At 35.9% G+C, this 22,469-nt stretch overlaps 1 protein-coding gene across 1 annotated transcript in view; it reads right to left on the reverse strand.

Annotated features, from left to right (window-relative positions):
- adam12b (ADAM metallopeptidase domain 12b) overlaps positions 1-22,469 on the reverse strand; it is a 62,711-nt gene that overhangs the window by 20,581 nt on the left and 19,661 nt on the right. Inside the window, exons 4-10 of the mRNA XM_087802205.1 lie at positions 12,533-12,611; positions 8,627-8,703; positions 6,381-6,570; positions 5,295-5,360; positions 2,687-2,758; positions 2,398-2,567; positions 1,382-1,466 (exon numbers count right to left, since the gene is read on the reverse strand). Coding sequence (XP_087658331.1) covers positions 1,382-1,466; positions 2,398-2,567; positions 2,687-2,758; positions 5,295-5,360; positions 6,381-6,570; positions 8,627-8,703; positions 12,533-12,611 — 739 coding nt within the window. The remainder of the gene's footprint in view (positions 1-1,381; positions 1,467-2,397; positions 2,568-2,686; positions 2,759-5,294; positions 5,361-6,380; positions 6,571-8,626; positions 8,704-12,532; positions 12,612-22,469) is intronic.

Here is a 22,469-nt window from a genome sequence, read left to right on the forward strand (position 1 = left end):
CTGGAGCTCAGTTGTCTTTGTCTTTATCTTTGTCCAAAAAGACACTTAAAAACATCCAAATACCTCCAAACTGCTCGACTGTAACTTCCATCGTATTGAAGTTTCGACATGAGAAATTGTTCAGAAGACAAATAAACAAGTCTATATTTTAGGCTTGTTTTTAGCAGAAGATCCATTTTTATGTAACAATTCCTAATGTTTGTGGTTTCAAAACAATAAGAGAGACGTTACAGACGAGCAGTATGGAGGTATTTTAATTTTTTTAAGTGTCTTTTTGGACAAAGATAAAGAGGACGAAAACTGAGGTCCAGTCGCGACGTTAAAATTAATTTTTGTCTATAACTCTAAAAAAGAAAAAGATTACTCTGAAAATAATCCCAACCCTTAGACGACATGAGGACGAGTAGAAAATGAGTGAAGAAAAGACTTTGAGGATATGTCAAGTTAAACTAAAAATAAATATTATATATAATAAATATTCTGCTATGATTACAGATTTAACTCTGCAGCTACATCCACATAAACCACTTTTCCCTCGTCCATGTAGGCACCAGCCTAAGTGTTGTATCTTGATGAACCTCCTAGGAGAATTTATTTCCATGTGGACACTGTTGGATTAAAAAAAGAATAATTTCCAAGAATAGATTAGTCACCGAGTGATCCGCATGTAAACATCCGCAGAAAGTTTCTTAAAAACCAGGAAAAAAAAAACAAACCCAAACATGTGCAACTAATAAAGTATTATAGGATGATTAACACACATGGGAGTGTACGGCTGGAGAAACGGTCCATCTCATGTGACCACCCTCTAACTGCTTTCACGGCCCTTTAATCTCGATCCAAACCATCTGCCATCTGTAAGTAATGGGGAAGACAAACATCTGGAGGAGCCTCGGTTGAGCCGTGACCAGCAGAAAACATATCTATTAATGTGGGTCCGCATCTGCTCCGGGGGGCCCTGATGGGATTGATCTGATAACCACTTGGATTCAGCCCGGCTGTCGGGGGCCACGCCGAGAGATTAAACCCAGCAGGGTCCTGATTTTCACTGTGTGGTAATTTGGTGCACCAGAGGCGACGCAAATATGTCGCCCCTTTTCCAAGTGACATTAGCAATTTATCACATCTTGTAGAGATGTAAATGAATTTTCATGTAGGCACCGATGACTTTGATTTACCCCAAACGTCTCCCAGGCTTTCCATGAACGGAGAAGAAAACAAAAATAATAACGGCCCTTTTTTTTTTTTTTGTCTTTGCACCAACAGCCATATTTGATTCTCCGCTGGTGTCAATGTCTAAAACAATCCGGGCCTCAATGCTTAACTAGTTTTGTTCAAAACATTCTGTGATCAATGGTTGATATTTTATTCATGGACTCACCATGACGATACCTCCGGACTGCTCCACAGTACACATGCTCATTATTGGTGCCATTCCGATGGTGGTGCCTTGAAAGTAAACCCCACTGAACGACAGGAGACAAAGACAAACAGAGTTAAAAAAAAAAAAAAGGAAAATATGAAACTGGGAAAAAAAATGCTTTGTTGTCAACTTGACAGGGAATATTTTTAATCTCACTATGAATATTCCAAAGCAGTATTTTTAGAATGAAAAAGAGAGGCAAAGGTTGAATACAACACCTCAGACGGATGTTTTTTTTAAGACATGTTTCTAAATAAACCTGTGTCAACGAGGTTAGTGAGATATTGACACAAGGAAATAAAAGTGCTTCTTGCCAATTAAATACGGAATTTAGAATGAACTCTTAAGTCTCTGAAGTGACAAGAGAAATGAGGAGCTTTAACTTTTAATTAGTTTCGATCTAATCAATATTTATTCATAATGTTGCCATTTTATTTTTTCTTCTAAGATTCAGGGGTGTTAAAAATAAACACGTGTATTTAATTTTCTAAAGTACATTTCTTATCCTTCTCATAAATTATGGAAAAAAAAGAAGCAGAAGTTAAAATTCAACTTGGTTGTTTGTCAAGTTAAAAAATATATTTTTTTTTATTACTGGTCAAAATATCTGATTACACTAAATGTAACACAGTTATTTAAAAGGCAACATTACAGTGATATACAGGAATTTTTAAACTCTGATGGTCGTCTTAAATAAGTTCGAAAACATCGAGGCAAAGTATCTTATTCTGAGTCAAATCACAGGTGAAACAAGATTTTTTTAAATGTCAGGTTTTTATTCCAATATTTGCATTTCAACAAATAAACTTGAATGAAGATGTCAGATTTACATCGTAATATATAGATTTTTTTATATAAAAAAAAGTCACTTCTACCCTTGTCACCAACGTCTCATAAGATAACCACTTTTCTGCTTCTCTCCTTTTTTTCCTTTCAATATCAGGTGACAAAAACATCTCTTCACTTCTTCTTACCTTATGAGCTGAGCGTTGTCATGAGGTTTCTGGGGCAACAGCCTGACTTTCCTCCAGTCCAGGAACTCGTGTAAGGTGGCGAAAGGATCCTGAGTGATGGGACATTTATCCGAGTCGCTCCAGACCTCTAAGCCCACCAACGCCACCCTGATGTTCAGCGGGCGGTAGAACTGAAGGAGATCAAACGTTAATTCCTTTTTAACTCAATCAAAATGGTTCTAAATCATTTTCTCACATGTTCGTTCTCTGATGAATACGGATTCGTCCGAAAGAGCAGAAGAGATCTTACCTTATCGACGTAATTTGCGATCTCAGCGAGTCTTTGCTTCACCTTCTCCACGTCTTTCCCTTGTTTCTGAAACTGAGATGACACGTAATTATTGGCACCAGAAACCACAGTGGCTGTTATTTAAGTCTTTAAGAGAAGAATACAACTAAACATTAGAACGGATTTAATGTATATAAAATAATGATCATATCATGATGCAGTTTTCATTGTTCATATGAATTAGTTATTTGTAACTTAAAAAGAACATGAGAACATTTAACTTGTGTTGTAAGAGTCTGTGATAAAATGATGGAATTATGTATCAATATTAAGTATGAAAATAGCTTTGTAGATGAAGTGAATTAAAATGTACTCGTGTTCATGCAGCGATCATTTCAGTGCTGACAGTTTGAGGAATCTTTCCACTTAACAGTTCATATTATAAATATTAAGTTAGTTAATAAGTAAAGGTTATTTGTAAAGCACCTTTCTAGACCAGGGTCACAAAGCGCTTTAACAAACAAAAACAATATACAGCTAAAATATATACTTTAAAAGATTAAGAGACATAAGACAATCACAGGAGTCCCAGAAAGTCAGGGAAGAGCCTGCACAAATAATAATGTCTTAAGATGTTTCTTAAAGGAGTCAGTAGACTCCATCAAACACAGAGGGAGAGGAAGATCGTTCCAACGCTTAGGAGCAACAGCCTGGAAGGATTTCTCTCGCTTTCTCTCTCTGGTCCTGAACCGTGTGCGAGGAACCATCAGTAGATTCTGATTCACAGACCAAAGACCCCGAGCTGGGGTGTAAGGCTGGATCAGATCAGTGATGTAAGGAGGAGTCTGACCATGACTAGGTCTGAAAGTAAGACCCAGAATTTTAAAGAGGCAGCCAGTGAAGAGTTTTAAGGATCGGAGAAACGTGAGTTCTTCTACTAGAGCAGGTCAGAATTCCTACTGCAGAGTTTTGTATTAACTGAATACAGAACTCACATTTCTCCGATCCTTAAAACTCTTCACTGGCTTCCAGTTTCTTTCAGGATCAACTTTAAAATTCTGGTTCTTACTTTCAGAGCTGTTCATGGTCAGGCTCCTCCTTACATCACTGATCTGATCCAGCCTTACACCCCAGCTCGGGCTCTGAGGTCTGTGGATCATAATCTACTTATGGTTCCACACACGGCTCAGGACCAGAGGAGAGAAATCTTTTCAGGCTGTTGCTCCTAAGCTTTGGAACGATCTTCCTCTCTCTTTGCGCTTGATGGAGTCTACTGACTCCTTTAAGAAACATCTTAAGACGTTTCTATTTGTTCAGGCTTTTCCTTGAATTTCTCGAACTCCTGTGTTGTTCTCAGTATTATCTTGATCTTTAAAGTATCTACTTTTTTTGAGTATTGTTTTGATTGTTAAAGCGCTTTGTGACCCTGGTCTCAAAAAGCGCTATATAAATAAATATTACTTACTTACTTACTTACTTACATAGACCCTAACCCACTAACCCTTGATCACTACACTTTCTTACCGGCCTCCCTGATACTACAGATATGGACATAGGCTCTGTTACCGGCTTCCCTAGTAATACAGCCCCGCCACATATTGGACCAAAAGGACCGCCTCCTTTTTTACTCCAGTACAGTCCACTTGCCGGACCACATCACCCACCTTCCTGGTACACCCCCTCTGTCTTACAGGCACGTGCAAAACGGAGGGTCCTTTAGGGTAAGGATAGGGGTAATTGGTAGACTTTGGACGCAGCCTGAGCATGACCCAGAGACAGCCGTTAAAGAGCATGACACAAGTAGCTGAAGGTAGCTCATAAGGTCATTTTGTTACGGTTGTTCTTTTTCTCATCCAGCTCAGCCGCACACAGGATCATGGAGGTTATTCTCAAATGCCAGTTACTGCAAGTTATTCATACAAGAACTGCTCTGACATCTTTTTGAGCTACAATGCGTCTCACTACTATTTCTGTTTACTTCCCTCCAATAGTGCTCTGTTGAACTAGTGGCTCCTTTAATAAGAATTCCATTTTTTTTATTTTTTACATTTGAACCTGCACAGCTTGAGCTCAACTGTAACACAATTAAAAACTGGAGTGAATACATCTTAATTATTATTTTCAAATATGCATTGGACATATTTAATTCTATATTAAAACATGCTTTTCTTCAGCCAGTATGCTTCTATCAAATCTATATTATTGATGTACCGAACCAACAAGTCAATAATATAAACTTTTAAGCTAATATAAATTATTTTAAGCTTGTTGCAGAAACAAACATGGAATATATTAATAGTATTCATTAACTTTCTTTGCAGCAAAATCTACCGTTTCCAGCCTAGTTTGTCTGGATGTGAACTTTGCTTGAGAATATTCGTGTTCCTTTTCTTCACACTAAGGTCGCTTGGCAAGAGACATCCCCACTGGGAGGAAATCTTTACGATGAGTTTGTCAACTTTCACAGACTCTATTCTGTGTCCACATGGCCTTTTCCTGTTTCCTGTCTGCTGCTCCGCTCAGGGACTTGTTCAGCGTTTCCTGTCAAAAGCGCAGCCGCGTCCACCAGCTCGCGCTGCCGGTCGCACACTGACCTACATTTGCAGAGAAACTTAAACCAAAGCCTCACCTCTCGGTTGTCGGCCACGATGATCAGCTCCACGTATTTGGTCGTTTTCTGCGCGTGTCTTTTGTGCTGCAGGCGAGGAAGACAAATCATTTGCAGGTTTTCATAAATGGATGATAAACGTCTAAATGTGTGTCTTTTCTGGAGCTCCCTCTTTTATTTTGATGCACAATTCTGTCGTTTCTAAATCCCTGCATTTAAGATAATATATATATATAGACAATTATTGACCAATTATTTAATTGATTGATGAGCAGAAAAGCGGTGTAATGTATATAAAAGAGATGAGGCGGTGAGTAGAAAATGTGGACAAAGATAGATACTTTATTTACCTAATAAAGAGACGACGAAAAAAAGATCCATGAATTCACATTGGAGAGCGAAAGTCACCAGTTTTAGATTCAACGTCTTTGATTCAATTCATCAAAAGCTGAAAATCTTAAAGAGCTAAAATGAGCTTTTAAGAGAATAAAGAACTGATGTGAAGGAAAATTATTAGATTTTAATTTAGAAAATAAGTCAGTTTCTGTTATAAAAGGAACAACAGTGGATTTATAGGACTTTTTAAATGATATATTGTCTTTAAATGGAGCCTCAAGATTAATAATTTGATCGTTGATTCATCATTGTCAATAATATAAATTATATTAAAATAAAAAAACATTATTTTTCTTTCTCATAGTGATCTTCAATTTCCACCTAAAGCTGGAGCAGAATCATCCTGTGTTTTATGAGTCAAACAAATAAAATAAAAAAGTTAACAGATATGTAAGAATAATATTAAATAAAGTCTGAATTCACTCGTTAAAGATGTTTATTCTCGAACATATGGACAGAGAACCTCAAGGTGAATGAGTTTTCCGATTGGGATTCAAGCTGCGATGAATATGAATATGAACGTGACGTCCAAACATCGCATCAGGGAAACGATCCAGATTTTTCATCCCAGCCAACACACTGCTCTCTGGTTGTTATCCTCCATCAACTAGATGTCAGAACAATTAAACCCTAAATGCTCGTGGTCATGGCAGCGAAGTACGACGTCTGATGGCTCCGACACAAGTCTGATGATTACAGCTCTAATCTCACCCTCGTGTGGAAGGACTGGAACGGCCTTTTTAACTCCCTCTCAGGGCCAACGGAGGACGTGTTGAAGCCATGGCCGCAGGATCCAGAGGTCAGGTTCAGTTCGTCCACCGAGAAGATTAAGTGGACCCCGTTGTTATCCCCTGACATCGGCTCAATGATCAACGTCTTGTTTTCCAGTGAGATGAAGCCGCTGCGGACACAGGGAGGCATTTATTTTTTTGCTATAAGAATTGCTGTTGTTCTCTGCAGGAGACAAAATAATGTGAACAGACTTTCTTTGTAGATACTCATTTTAGCTTAAAACATATTCATCATCAACTCTGCTTCATAACAGAAGTTACACAAAGATTATTTCATCCTCGACTAAAATCTTCTTTCTTGACTTCACTTACATCTGCGGCTGTATTTCTGGTGCTTTCTGGGTAATGATTACGCCACAAATTACACAATTATTACATTATTAAATTACACAAAATTACAATTACAGGTTGCCAAAATAACTTTTAGTTTTATGAATGTTTCAGAAGTTACCGAACAGGAGAACAAATCATTTTTGTAATGAGTTTTAAAACTTTAATTTGTCTGATAGGGAAAGGTTTCATTAAAATAAGCCATTATTTGTGCTACCTGGGATAAATACCAGTCTTCCTGTTATTCTCCATAACAGAGAATATTCTAAACTGACACACTCAAATTTTTATATTTTGTTAGTAATATTATAAAAATAAAAAAACCAACACACAACATTTTGTCGTTCATCATCACACATAGTGTGCGATGCAATATTCTTAATGTCTTGAGGGTTCTTACAGAAGAAAATCAAAGTCATTTGATCCATTTGTTCCGACTTAAATTAATGTATTATTTTATTTTATCCTTTTTTTTTTTAACCTTATTATTGACGCACTTTTCTTTGAAAAATTTTTGGTTTGGCACACATTGTTGATTTCATTTCAAGTAAATTTGTGCCACCAGACTTTGAATTAATTTTACAGCATCAAAATCAGATTTTGAATTTAACATTGAATTTTTTGACGTATTGAATGAATGTATTAATGCATTGAGGGGAAAAAAGGAAACAGCGTTGAGAAAAATAACAGCATTTCGAATTTGATGGTTTTTCAAAATTGTATTTTGATGGTGTAGAAATTCAGCGTCAGAAATGAAAATAAAAGTGATGGCACACATTAACTTCCATACTTCTCGCTGGACACTTAACTTCTTAGACTGAATTTATTGACATATAATTTTGTTACATATCCTTTTAATTTAACATTGAATGTGTTTACTTTGATTATTGTTTTACGTTGAATTTCTTTACATTCAATTGTTTTACACATTGAATTTTACATTTAATTTAGGTAGGGATGTAGACATTTATTGATCCCTCAGGATTGTTGTTTTTTTCCAATTAGACACAGCAGTACAGCAATTATTCATAAAAATAAAAACAAGAACAAAGAGAAAGAACAAGATGATACAATCTAAGTCTAAAGATAAAGAACATAGATCAAAGAAAAAATAACAAGGACAAAGGATACAAAGACTAACATAGAACAGAACATCATGATACTTTCGCTCCACTCCTGCCCCCAAACTCAGAATAGTACAATATAATAGCCTGAGGAATGAATGAGTCCCTGAGTCTATTTTTTCACCGCTGTGTCCGTTTTATTTTAAATATATATATTAAATCACTGTGAAATTCATGTGTAAAAAAAATCTTATTTGTTGAGGGTTTTCATAGAAGAAAATAATGAAAATTACAAGTATTTCACTTTGCTGTGACTTAAATGCATGTAATAATATTATTTTACTGTTTATTTATTATTTAAAGTCTTATTTAGATTATGTAAAAACGTTATATTTAAAGTCTGATATATTTACTTCCATATTATTCTGGCCACCAGCGAGATTGAGACACCTGACTCTTTCTGCTGAATCAGCATTTGTAACTAATGATGATCTGAGAGGAAACGGTATTTACTTACATTTTTGACGTGTCCATTTATATTAAATGAAGCCATAAAAAAATTAAAGCTTCTTTTACTGCCTTGTCGGCAACTTTCAATAACCTTTAACGTCATTAAAATGAAGTCCATCACAGAACTAGACGTTCATTACTGACAGATATTTAATGAATTCCTCTGAGGTCTGACATTTTCCTTGAGTTGCGAGTAAATAAACACATCACTGGCGCTTAAAGGGCAGCGATCTGTTTGCTTCTTCAATTAAGATTTGCTTACCGAAGTCCTGCGCAGGCACTTAAGGTGACATCCGAGTTCAGGCGCTCCTGCACTTCCCCGTGATAGTAACAGTTGGTCTGGAAGAGACACATTCTTCATGAGGAAAAACCTTCAGCTTCACACAATGGAATCTTCAACCAGCAATTAAATATGGATGAAAATCCTCAAAAAATAAAAGCTACTGTCACATCCACGCACCGGCAGCTTTTGTACGAGTTTCAGAGGGACCGCGCTGATGAAGAACATCGCAATCTGCACCATGTTTTCTACAGCATTTCAGTAACAATCCCCATGATGCTTTCAAAGGTAATGAGACAAGAAACAGAAGGGGACAGTTATATGGTAATTGCTTTTTCTTCCAGCGCACTCTTGGAAGCTGCTCAAGCCAGAAAAAAAAAAAACAGCTGTCCAAGTATAAGAGGAGGAAGGAACTCTTGTCAAGAGCAAATACAGACTTCCACTTACCGTCCATCAGCCCTCCAATAAATCAAACATTTTTTTCAACTTGCCAAACATTTGTCATGAATGTATAATAAGTAAGTAATAGAAGAATGAAGTTAAAGCATACTTGAATTCTGTTTCTCTGAACAAGATTTCTCTTGTATCTAGTGATGAAGCTTCATGAAGCAGTGTCATTATTATCAGAGTCCACTAGATGGCGGTCTCTGCACTATTTTAATTTGTTTTAAACAACTTTTCTAATGAAACATCATATCATTTTTAAACTGATGGCGCCACCAACTGACCTCTAAACAACATGACACCGTTTCATGAAGCTTCATCAGCTCATCAATTATTGTATCCACAAAGTATCAGTGTTGTAATAATCATACGGTATTTATTTTCCCAGTTAGTTTAAAGAATTAAAGAAAAATAAATTCCATTTACGAGGAACAAAGACAATGTAATAATCTAAGTATATATTTTAAAAATAGTACTAATGAGAGTTCATGATATAGTCATTTTAAAAGGCCACTATATGTCCCTGTCTGCTCTACAATCTTTGAACCAATAATATGATTAAACCTCAAATCGGTTTCATGAAACCTAAACAACTTACCTCCTCAAACATTCTGATGGGAAAAAAATAATTTTGTATTATAAACCATTCAAACTGCTTATCGCCAAATTATTTTATTGGTCCCAGTTTTATCTGTAGTTTTGTCCTGTGTTTTTAATTTATTTTAACCATTTTACTGTGTTTTGCTCTAATATCCCCTTCAATAACCATTTTCTCTTAAAAAAAAAAGAAAATTTTGACACATATATTTATTGTATATAATGGAAATCTTTATAAAATATTTTTAAAAAATTCAAACATCATCTAAAATATATTGTTTTTTTCTTGTATTTTGGTGATATTTGTTATTCCTTTGATTTGATTTTAAAGGATTTATTTTTTTGTCTGAGCCGGAGGTTCTTATATTTCATAACATGTCCGTTCGAGAAAGCCGGAAACGAAACTAATTCAATTTTCCACATAGATGACAACTGGTATTAAGATCTTGGATCAAGTTTGTCTGTTTGTCAGCCTGATGCAATGTTGGTAACATTCTCGGGCGTCAAATGAAAGAGGAAGGAGAAAAGCTGCTCCCATGAATCTGTGAGTAAAGAGACGTGTCAATCACCGCCGTGAGAGGTTCTTTCAACCTGTCAAAGTCCTAAATACACACTTCAATTAAAATGACACTTCAATCGGACCAAATAAAAAGGCAGCCTACTGTGATGGAAACGCTTTTCCGATTCCAAAAACACATTTAAAAATTAATAAAATCATAAATAAAAATCTAATGAGTGGTAGTAGGCACTCTGGTTTCATCCCAGCAGCCACGTCAAGTCATTGTTTGAAATAATTCACCTTTTTTTTTTTTTTGAAGTATTTGAATCCTCGCCACAAGACTTGTCACAAAATCATAGGACTGATGAAACTATGAGAAAACAAACGTGATGCAAGGCACAAACGACTGCAGCTTATTCAATCAGCCAAAGAAAAGCAACAATCGTTTCAAATGTCGATCATTTTTCACTGTGTAAATGAGATGCAGTTTATGGCCAGTCTGAAGAAAATACTCATAAAAAACATGTCTATAAAATTCACATCAAATAGAATCATTCTTTATTTTACTTAGTGTTTTTCCTGAGACATTACAGATCTCTAGCTATATTTGATGAGACGTTTAAATCAGATTTTTGCGCATTAAAAACGAGTAGTTAAGCGGAGATCAGCAGCTAAACAGGAGATTCTGTCAAAAAAAAAAAAAAAAAAAGGCCTGATGGGAACGTTGGCTGAAAGTCAAACCTGCACATGAAAACAGCTTACAAACAACCGGGCCAGTGGACGAATGTGCAAAAACAACCAGTCGACGAATCATCTTTTCATCTTTTTCTAAAGAGTCTTTTTTTAGGAAGAAATTTCCTCCATTTATATCAATACATTTATATCCATCCATCCATACACTTAATTTAAAAACAAAAAACAAGTGTTTTAAAAAGTAAATTTATACATTTATGCCTGATCAACTGCATCTAAATATTAAACTGTTTGTAAGAATAGTTTAGTTTAACGTTAGTCAAGATAAATGCTCCATTTAAGTTCAAATGAGCTCCACTATTGCTTTTCCAAGGACTTTACAAAAGGCCATTACCATTTAAAACATGTTTTATTGATTTAATATCTTTTTAAGTGCACACTGTAGCCCCGCAGATGTTTCACTGCGATAAATGGTAAATAGATTAGTAAACAATGTGGTGTTATCACAACCCGGTGTTTAAAAATTCAGCCAGAAAATGCAACGTTGAAAATACATTATAAGGTATTTTTCAATAAGCAAGGTAAGGCGAAGATAACTCATTTGTTCACTTTCTTTTGCTTCTTTACTGTGATAAAAAAACATGGTCTGTCTGTCCGTCCCACAGAAAAATGTCTGAAAAATTGCAATTTCGAGGGGGAAGGAGTTGATATAGAGCCTTGAGTCATAGCTAGTCATGGTCCTCGACCAAACTAGGTTTTTTTGCCATACGCTCTCATACGGTTGCGATTTTTGGAAAGTTATTGTGGCCACAGGGGTAGACTGCGGCTGTCCATATTTTTAGTCATTTTGCGCTCAAACAGGCTTTGTATATAAATAGTAGTTAAACAATTGTATATATAGATTATCCATGCAAGATTTCAGACTGATACAAGGTCAGCATCTGCCGCAGCGATAGCTTTACATTACAATTTTGGCCACAATGGGCGTGAATTTGGCGCCCACAAATGCTAAAGATTTAAAATCCTTCAAAGTCTTTGCTTACAAATTTTCAGGTCTCCAACGTTCTGAGATCAAATCATTTTAAAATAAAAAACTAAATTTGTTTTATCGGTGTTGTTCTTTTATTTCTATCTCCAGAGTTAAGGTAAGCAAAGAACCAAACCAGCCTTATCAAGTCACTCAACATGTTTTTTTTCTTTCTTTAGAGGTAAGACAAGGTTTTTTTCCCCCAATTTCTTTCTTTCCTCTTTCTTATAAAAAAAGAAACCCAAAGTTTTTGGGTCAACTGGATACTGTCATCAGTGTTGGCGAAAATGACGAAAGTGACAGGAGAACCTCAAATGTTGTCTATTGCCAAGTTTTGGAGACTCCCAGGATCTTGAAGTATAATAGGTTTTTTTACATAAATCAAGCCTCACCACCAGCATATTATAGGGCATACATACCAATTATTACATTAACCATACACACAACAATTTAGTATACACATGTATGTTTCGTCATGTGGGACTAAACCCAGGAACCCAGAGGAAAAAACAAGTAAGCGTGGGTGGAAAACCGTTTGTTTAAATAGTCAATGCAGTCCAGTCAGCAAATGTAGTTACTTTGAATCAACTGAAGCATCCGTGACAAAAACACTTGAAGTCCATCGTACCGTGATGTTGTGAGTGCCGGTGACTGCACTCCCATCCTCTTTGTAGTGCGTTTCAGTGAAATGACCGGCAAAAAGACTCCTGAAAGACACACAAAAAAAGAGCAACAATGGTGTGAATTTGAAATAATAAAAGGGCGGCAAGACATTTTATATGGGATTTCTTGTAGGGATGATGTGGTTGAATATTCTGGAGCGACTCTTGGTGAATTTGTTAGTTTTCTACATGTCCTTCTATCCCTCTGACTTCAAGACTCCCTGCTGTAGTTGCAATTTGGCTTGTTTCCGAGTAGAAGCAGTTATATTGAAGATGAACCCCCGATTGGTTTGTTGTGAGTTATTTTAAGATACCCAGTGTGACAGAATATTCTTTCTTTAGAGTTATCAAAAAAAAAACACTTACAAAATTTAGGATTTACATCCTTCCCAATGCTTGAAAACAAGAGATCAACAAATACATAATTTATCTCACATCATGACTTGACACTAGCATTGAAATAATCTTTAAAAACTTATTTCAGTTGTAGCTCTATGTCACGTCAATACTTCCCGTCCCGGGAATACGAAGGTGACATTACTGCAGATGTCCCGTCAGCGCTAGATTTTATATCATAACACGTATGAAGGCGTTCCGGCTAATGGGAACAAATGGTTTGCGGGAGACACAGAGGGATCCATTCATGTCACACAATGCTTCACCATTAACCTGACGGCTCCAGATGGTTTGTAACATGGAACCATCTGGAGCCGTCCTTGGAAAACGTTGTAGAGAGGGCATCCGCTTTAAAAAAAAAAAGGTGTCGGGCATGTGGTCAGAGGAAGACACATGGAAGATGTTTCTCACTGTACAGAGGATTTAAGTCCTGACACTAGAGAGTAAATGGTTACAGAAATAACAACAAAACAAAAAAACAAAACAATAACCACTTTCTTTTTATACCTAACCAGCGTTCACATCTCACAAGCCTACGAGTGACGCTGAGCGATTGTTGACCAATCAGGCGTGAATGTTTTGGTCATGTGATGTAGGGTTGTGGTGTCAATAAGTTTTTATGTACGATTTATATAAGATAAAAAAATATATATATTTTATTCATACAGAAGTGTTTAATCTACTTACACAGGGTTTGAAGTCTGTTAATTACAAAATAAATATAGTTCAATAGAGTCTAATGGAGTTATACTACGGTGACTCGGAGAAAAATACTAAACTGTTTTGCGGAGTTATACTCTGGTAACTTCTGATAAATACTACAGTGACTAACTTACGCAGTAATACTACTTTGATTTGCGAATAACTACTACGTTGCCTCAAAAAGTAATGCTATGGTGACACACAGAGTAATACTGTGGAGCCTCGCGGAATAATACTACAGTGACTAGCGGAGTAATACTACAGTGACTCACGGAGTAATACTATGGAGCCCCATTTTGACAGATTTCTGAGCGTGTACAACATGAAATCAGCTTGAGCCAAATAAGTAAAACCACAAGTAATATATAAAGACCCACTGACAGTTTTTATGAAAATTTTGAGTGTTCCTGATAGTCGTTAAAATATAGTTAATGTAAATCATAAACGTTATGAAGATGTATTGGTTATGTTGGCTATAATTTAGTTAGTACTTGTAGTAGGTCTACAAGAATAAACTATTTTTGTCTGGTAGCTACTGGAAGGTCCTTGATGTAATGCGATTAGAAGGTGTTTGAACTGAAACAGAACCCTCTAGGGGTTAAACAAAGCAAATTTGGGTTACCAGTTACACAACGGTTACAAGCCTCAATTACACATGTAGACAAAATTGTAAACGTTGACATCCTTTCAGACTATTGTAGCATATAGAAAATACAATAATAAATACAAAAAATACCACAAGAAAGTAATAATTGAATAATCAATGTTGAAAATATTACTTTTTATTAGTTCTAAACCAATTTGCTATGACTTTATTATGCAATTAAATAGTCTCTGTGTGCCCTTTGATAGGCTGGTGACGTCTTCAGTTTGTCAATCATCACTCAACCTACGTCACTGGTATCTGTCTGATAGAAACTAAATGAATGTCACTATATTGATAAAAAAAAAAGAAGAAGCATATTATGATAATATTATGGCAAATTGAAATCTCTCCTGAAAACGGTTTCCAGTCAGGATTTGTGTCATGCGAGTTGTAATTCCACACAAATTCTCTCGTGCAGAATGTCAGTGGGATTCTTCAGAAAGCCAGCTTAAAGGAGCGCAGTCCTACGAACCCGCTGCATTAATTCTGATGTTAAAAGGATTTGAATCTGCCTGTGATCAAAACTCTGGCAGGACTCATCACTTTTTCATTTTTATTTTTGTGCAATGCTCTTCTAGTTTGGAAAAGGCAGCCTGAAAAGATGATGGAGCTGCATGTATTTTTAAAAGCACAATTTCTACTAAATCTTTAAGTATTTGTTCTAAACATCATCCATTTTCATTTGAATGATGCCTTATTCACACATTTTTTACAGGTGTCTTACGAAGTACAGTTACATGTAAGCTTCATGTAAGCATTAGTTTTTTTTAATGAAAGCCTGAAGCGTTGATCCGTTTAAAGGGAAATACTGCTCCACTTGAATAGTAACTGTGATCCTTTGAAGACTTCAATGATTTATTTTAATCCTCTCCCGCCGAGGGGTTCACCCCACAGCCTTCCTATGGTTTGTTCTTGTGCTCAACTTGGAAAAGAACAAACTACCACCGAACAAAAAGCACGATAAGAAGGAAAAAGAGATGAGGTTTTAAACTTGTATGGACTAATTGTTTCTACTCAAACACAAAGATAGAGGGATCTGTCCAGAGACCTGCAACAAAAATGAAATGCTTTTTCTTTTCTCTGTTTTTCTAAGTACATAAGTATACTCTGTTGGGATTTCTTATAAAAAAAATCTAATACATTTACAAACGATGGGGCATAAAGATGAAAGTGAAACAGTTCTTGCTTCATAGTGAAATTTAACAGACCATTATAATCTATGTTCTGTATTTCTCTCTCCTTGTACAAGTAAAATGTGTGTGTCTTTGAAGCATTTGTTTATTTAGGCTTTATGTTAGAGCTCTAACCTGACAGTTAGCCAATGATAATTTTTCATGTAAAATTAACTCCTTGGCAGAGGAATGTGTGGTCTCCCTGCTTTTACATTTACAATCTTTTCTTTAGAAACCTGATTTTTTTTGTATGTTATAAGTGAATAAAAAACCTTTTCAAATCAGCAAGTCAGTTGGAGATGTTGGGCTGAAACTTCCACCTCACATCTTTGTCAAAACCCATTCAAACCAGAAGAAAAATCAACGATCAGATGATGAAGGTGCGATTCTTCAAACGGTTCTCAGATCTCCCTCGACAGTTTGAGTGTGGTGCCCCCGACCAATGAAGTCATCGCATCAGTGGAAACAAAGCCCAGTAAAAGTAAAACATGGCAGTGAATAATAAATCAAAGCCATACTGAAATTAATATTAAAAAAAAACCCTGACGATTTAATCAGGAGCAAAGTCGAAAAACAGGACAAAATACAAAAAAACGTTTAAGTTATTAGTAAATTAGTTGAGTTGTCAACATGATTTGCTAACAGATTGCTATCTTCTTAATCTTGCCACACTATTATCACCTCTTTCAACAACTTCTGAAACAGTTTGTTTCCCTATTTTTCCCCATTTCTTAATGAATTCTCTCTCTAATGTGTCAAAAACGTAGTACGGTTTATCAGAAGATTAGGAGGAAGACAAGATGCAATTCAAGCATTTGATCTTTCCATCCTTTTTTTTACCCAAGCTACATTTTTTACTTAACAATTCTTTTTTTTTTAAGATTACATCCCCCAGAATAAAAAAGGCCCATGAAAATGGTAAATAATAGGCTTGAGGTTGTTGAAAAAAAAAAAGATGAATATGTTATTAAGGGACATTTAGTCTATGACTAATGCATCCTTGAAAAAAGATAATTAAAACGATAATGCACCTCTTATTCAACTGCAAATGGATCAATTTTAAAAATAACATTAATATGATTTTAAGTGGTACTTGCTGAACTTGAGTGGCTAATGGATGTTCTAGAGAAATATAAAAATCTGTTCTTAATATGCATCCATGGCAGAGGAGTAAAAAAAAAGGTTTAAAGTCCTCATTCAAAAGCTTCTCTTCTGCTCTTCCCTCTCAAATCTTCTAAATAAACGGCTAAATATGTGAAAGTAAATAAAGGTCTCTTCATGTACTGTATCTCGGCGATTTTGAGTTAGTTTAAAAATGTGTTGCTTTTCAACTGCACTTCCAACCAGGACTCCTCAAAACCCTAAATCAAAGACCCCATGCTGCGTAAGAAAGGTGCCTTAAGATACATTTGAGCAGTCACCGCATGTGGGCTTCGATTTTTTGGAAGTTTTTCTAGTTTGAGTTGATTTCTTTCCTTCAGTCATGGCTTCTCCCTCAGGCATATTCCCTCCGCCTCGCCTAGGAGATTGAATTTAACCTCACACCACTGTGAAGCATATTTTTTGACTTCACATCTTATCCTCCAAATAAAGATTTATAATGGTTGCTACTTCTAAGAGGGACAAAAAACAAATGGAGAAGAGGTTAAAAACACAGAATCATGTTGAGTGTTGTCAGAATTTGGCCAACAAGTCTTTAATATTATTACACATAATAATCCAAACAAGTATGATATCATGTTCTGATGGCACTTTTAGACGAGCTGAATCTGATTAAAATTAGAAAATACAGGAATTGTAAATACAGGCCAAGAACGTTTTTCAACTTTTATTTCTTCTGAACAATACTGTGAAATTTGGAAAAATAATTCACAATTAAATCTTATTGTTCTAGGTATCGATCGAACATTTTCGACATCAATACTGATACCCATACTTTCACTATGATACCGGGTACTCAATGATACTTTTTTTCCATACAATTTTTTTTTAAGATCAATCCTGGCAGAAATAAAATGACATCACACTTAATAATCTTGAGATAGACTTTACAGCATCAGTGAATTTCCACTAGAAGCTTTTTTCTTGAGGAAAAAAGCCCCAAAGAAATGATTTCTAGTGAAAAAGAACACCTGTCAAAAGGTAACAAATGATTCTAATGTTCACTGTCAGTTATCCATTTTTCTTCAGGGAAAAGAAATCCACACATTATCAAGTTTTGACCACGCTTTGGTATCGAAACTTGGACCCAAAGGTAAAGCATGTATCGATACTACCAAAGCATTTCAGTTGGTGCCACAAAAGAACCAAACATGTAGAATATCTAATGTAAACCTCACTACAGAGACTTTAACCCATGTGCTATCTTGATATGTCTGAGCAGCTGTCTTTGTTCCTGGATCAGGGCGACATCCATGAGAAGTTTCAGTCTGGCTTCCGTAAATATCACTCTACGGAGACAGCTTTATTGAAAGTGTCCAGTGACATCATGATGTCGGCTGACTCGGGTAAATTCACTGTTCTGGTTATTTTGGATCTGTCTTCAGCCTTTGACACAGTTGATCACCAGATCCTGCTGATCATCCATCTTACCTTTCTATGCGCAGTTTTAGTGTATCTGCCAATCAAATGAGTTCTGAATCGGCAGATCTGTTGTGTGGAGTCCCTCAAGGTTCTGTTCTGGGTCCTTTATAGTTTTTGCTGTACTTGATTCCCCTCGGTAAAATCATTCAGAGATTTCCAGATGTTTCTTATCACATTTTTGCTGATGACATCCAGCTCTACTGCTCTTTTGATCCAACTGAGCCCCAAAGGCTGAACAGCTTAGTCAATTGTTTGCTAGAAATCAAACAATGGCTGAGTGAAAACACTCTACAGCTAAATGTGGACAAAACTGAAACTCTTGTGATTGCTCCTGATGATAAGATTCCAGGGTTGAGTCAGTACTTGGGAGAATTAAGTCAGTCTGTCAAACTGAGCCTGAGAAACCTGGGTGTTGTTTTTGATAAAGACATGTCTTTTGTTCAACACTGCAGAAAACTAACCAGAAACTGTTTAAGACAAGTTGTGTCTTGACCTTTAAAGTATATACTTTATTGAATATTGTTTTGATTGTTTAAGCTCTTTGTGACCCTGGTCTGGAAAAGCGCTATAAAAATAAAAAATACTTACTTACTTACTTTACTATCTCTGGGTCAATGTGACCCAAAGGCCTGAGAACAAATGTATTTAAGGTATCCCTTGTGTTTTCCCTGGGTCAAGGTGATACAGCAGACACATTTGTTTTCAGGCCTGAGATAACACAAGGGTTCATGAAATGTGGCTTTAATGTACTGAAAACCTTAATCTTAAATTACCTTACGTTATCTTTTCCAACATGATAGAAGTGAAACATTCCCAAGAAAATACCTTCAAAAACTGCAAACACTCCACATCCACACTTTTCCTGAGTGCACTGAAGGATTCTCCCAACAACGCTAAAGATGCCACACATCATTAAGTTGTCAAGCCTCTGAAGGGGAAACTACATTGATTCTCAAATCGGTCCGTTGATTACGATCATGTCTTTGTTCACTTCATTACCTTCCAAAGAAACATTAAGTTACAGTGATAATTAGTGTATTTGAAAGGGATCAGCAGTTCATTTACAGCATGTGGTTCTCTTATAGATTTATATCCTTGATTGACTTATACATTAATTTCCTCCCCAGAATAAACCTTCGGTTATGAACCTGAAACAATGAAGTGCATTTCTGCCACATTTCCAAACCTGCTGAAAACAGGAATTTCCACTGTCTCTTGTGTTTACAAGATTTCAATGCTATTGTCAAACACTGCACCGCACAACGTAGTCCCCTTTGTGTAAGAACTCTTCCTCCCCATTTGTAACGCCACGTGATGCACTTCCTCTTGGCCTTGTTGTCTTCACAGCTGGACGTCAACGAAACACACTCCACACTGACTGAAGTATTGTCAAGGTGTGAAACCTTGCTGAGAAGTATATATAAAAAAAGTATATATATATATATATAATATATATATATATATATATATTGCAATACTATTTACCGCTTATCCCTTATAGAGGTTGCAGGGGGGCTGTAGCCTATCCCAGTTTATTAGGGCGTGAGGCGGGGGACACCCTGGACAGGACGCCTGGGTGGTTGGTTGCAAGGCGCACAAAGACACATAACCATTCAAACAAACGTATACCTACGGTCAATTTCCCCAAGTTCCCAATCAAAATCGATATGTTTTTAGACTGTGGGAGGAAACCGGAGTGCCCAGAGAAAACCTACGCACCATGGGTAGAACATATATATATATACAACGTCCTGTGTTTTTTAATAATACTTTGAACTGTGGCTAGAGGAACTTGAAAAGATTTAGATTATGGCCTTATAACACCTCCTCTGACTAGTGAGTAGCCACAATATGCAGCCACAGGTTGTGGTTGTGTCTCCAAACCATCTGCAAGTATCTGCTGTTTTTCACCTATTGAGTTGATTAAAACAAGTGTTACTTGTTAATTGTAATTAATCTGGGTCATTTGAACGCTTTAGCACAGCGTGGACTGTTTGAAATGGTATTGAACTTTGGATTTTCCCATAGACTGCAAATCATTTTGGAAATGATTTGTTTCGAATTTAAATAAAAACTGAGAAATGCCTTTTTTCCAAATGATGCCTCATACACTTATGTCTTAATACCTTTTGGAAGACGCCTGCATCTCTTCTAGTGAGGTATATAATATTGCAGTGAGAATAAAATAAGCATTTATGGATGATGTATTTTATCTAATAAAGCATCATATTTTACACCCTTACAAATGGAAGTCAGATGGGTCAGCATACTTTAATTATTTAATGGGGCAATTACAGCGATTTAATGTAACACATTAGGCTGCCGTGACATAAAGTGACCCCGCTGGCGAACATCTTGACAGAGATTTCAAATCACAGCGGAGACGGTTGCCAATAATCATGTGTGACTCTCGAAACCTCAGACATAAGAAGCAGCAGTTTGCCGTGTGAGCAATGGAAGAACTTATTTCTCATGGGCACACTACAAAGGATGTATTCTCTGTGTGGAAGTAAAAAAAGAAAAAAAAAAAAAGAGGCGGAGAATCGCACTCGAAGTGAATTCTGCTTTGAGAAGAATTTCTTATTAAAGGATTCTGGGAGAAGAAAAAAAGGTCATCTGTGGCAGCAAGGATGGGATTGTGTCTGTGGGCCACACCACTTAAAATACATGGCATACATTAACTTTATTGCTTCTCCGTGCACGCCAGACAAATGTAATATCTAAGTGCTTTCTGGAACTGGATGCCAAAGCAGATAAATAAAATGCACCGTAGGCAGAGTTCCCTTAAATAAATGTTAATCAAATATTCGATTCAATTGATCAATCGGAGAAAAGATGTGACGATAATGCTGACGTAGAAAACTCCAAAGATGACTCAAGAAGCTTTTGTTTATCAAAGAATCATCACAGGAATCACCACGATACCTTTTGATTAATATACATCCCATAAACTCACCTCCCTATGATATAAAACAAAAAGCTGAATAAGTGATTTACCTTAATAGACTGATCAATTTCCTCTCACTGGATTGCTTGTAAAGTAAAGGGAGTCACTAAGGAGAGATGTTACAGCCTTTTTAGAGGCATCTATTAAAAGCCAATTTCCAAAATTATATTTGTTTTTTAATTTATTTTTTATTGATCATGAGAGCTTTAATGAGGGGAAAACTATATTTAATTGTTAGACATTTTAAGGGGGCACATCTTGCATTCCAAACTTCTTTTTTAGCCTAAGTTGAAGATGTGGAATCCTGATCTTACTAAATTACACTCTGAGAGACAATGAGAGTCAAAAACTTTTTAGATGGCAACTAATGTTAAAACCCAACTTTCCTCACTCACTCACATGTTTCCAATGCTGAAGACTTCCTATCTCCGAATATTGATTCAAAGCTTCAAAAACCTGTCATCTTTGACATTGAAATAAGAGTTAGAGCTGAAATATCACTTTTTAATTATCAATTTATTTAAAATTCTATATTCAAAATCTTTAACCTCCCATATTTAATGATCTGTGACCTTTCAATTGGCTGAAAATCTAAATTCGTTTTAAACAATTAATAGACATAGAAAAGATGAATGAACTAATAAATAATAAAAAAAAAAAGTATTAGAAAACATGGATTTAAAGAGTATGACCGTGATAATAAAGGATTACAAGGAAGAAGCATCTGATTAAATGCCAAACTTTTATTTCCTCCTACCGAAATTTAGCGAGAACAGATTTAAGACTCATGAGTGGAGAATAACAAGCGATAGTTAGCTTGAGAGCAGAATGATGTCATCGCTGTATTTGTAAAATGATGTTAAGTTACAGTGACTCGAACACAAGTTTATTTCTGTGTAAGTAGTGATGCTGTAATGAAAGATAGACCCGCCTTATGTTGCTTCTGATTGGTTAATATGTTGTGGTGCCTTCTGCGATTGGCTAGATTTAGGTAAAAAAGACTTAAGTTTATAATCATGAAAAAATAAATATTGAGTATTAAATTGGTCACTAAAAGCATGAGAAAAACAAAAACAACATATATTTTTGAAATATTCTATTGTATTTTTCTTAGTCTTATTCATTTTTTAAATCATCATCCCCTCTGATGAGTACAATAGAGGTCAGAGATATATTTAAGAGACAATTAAATCAACACATTAGCTGTCCTACAACACAGTGTTAGAAATGCATCATCATAATGTAGTACTTGAAGGAAAAACACTACAGTGCTCAACTGGGAACCAAGATAATTATAAAATCCTCTTGGAAAAACAAAAACACACCATAATATGGGGTTATTCCAGAACCCAGATTCCCCCAAGCAGCAGTCTTTCCCTTTACTTATTGTCCTTCAACGTGGACAGCATCCTCTGAGGGCATTCTCCCTTATCCAAAAAACTCTTGAGCCAACTAAT

The sequence above is a fragment of the Callionymus lyra genome, chromosome 11, assembly GCF_982586985.1.
Source record: "Callionymus lyra chromosome 11, fCalLyr1.hap1.1, whole genome shotgun sequence".
Classification (NCBI taxonomy): Eukaryota; Metazoa; Chordata; class Actinopteri; order Syngnathiformes; family Callionymidae; genus Callionymus; species Callionymus lyra.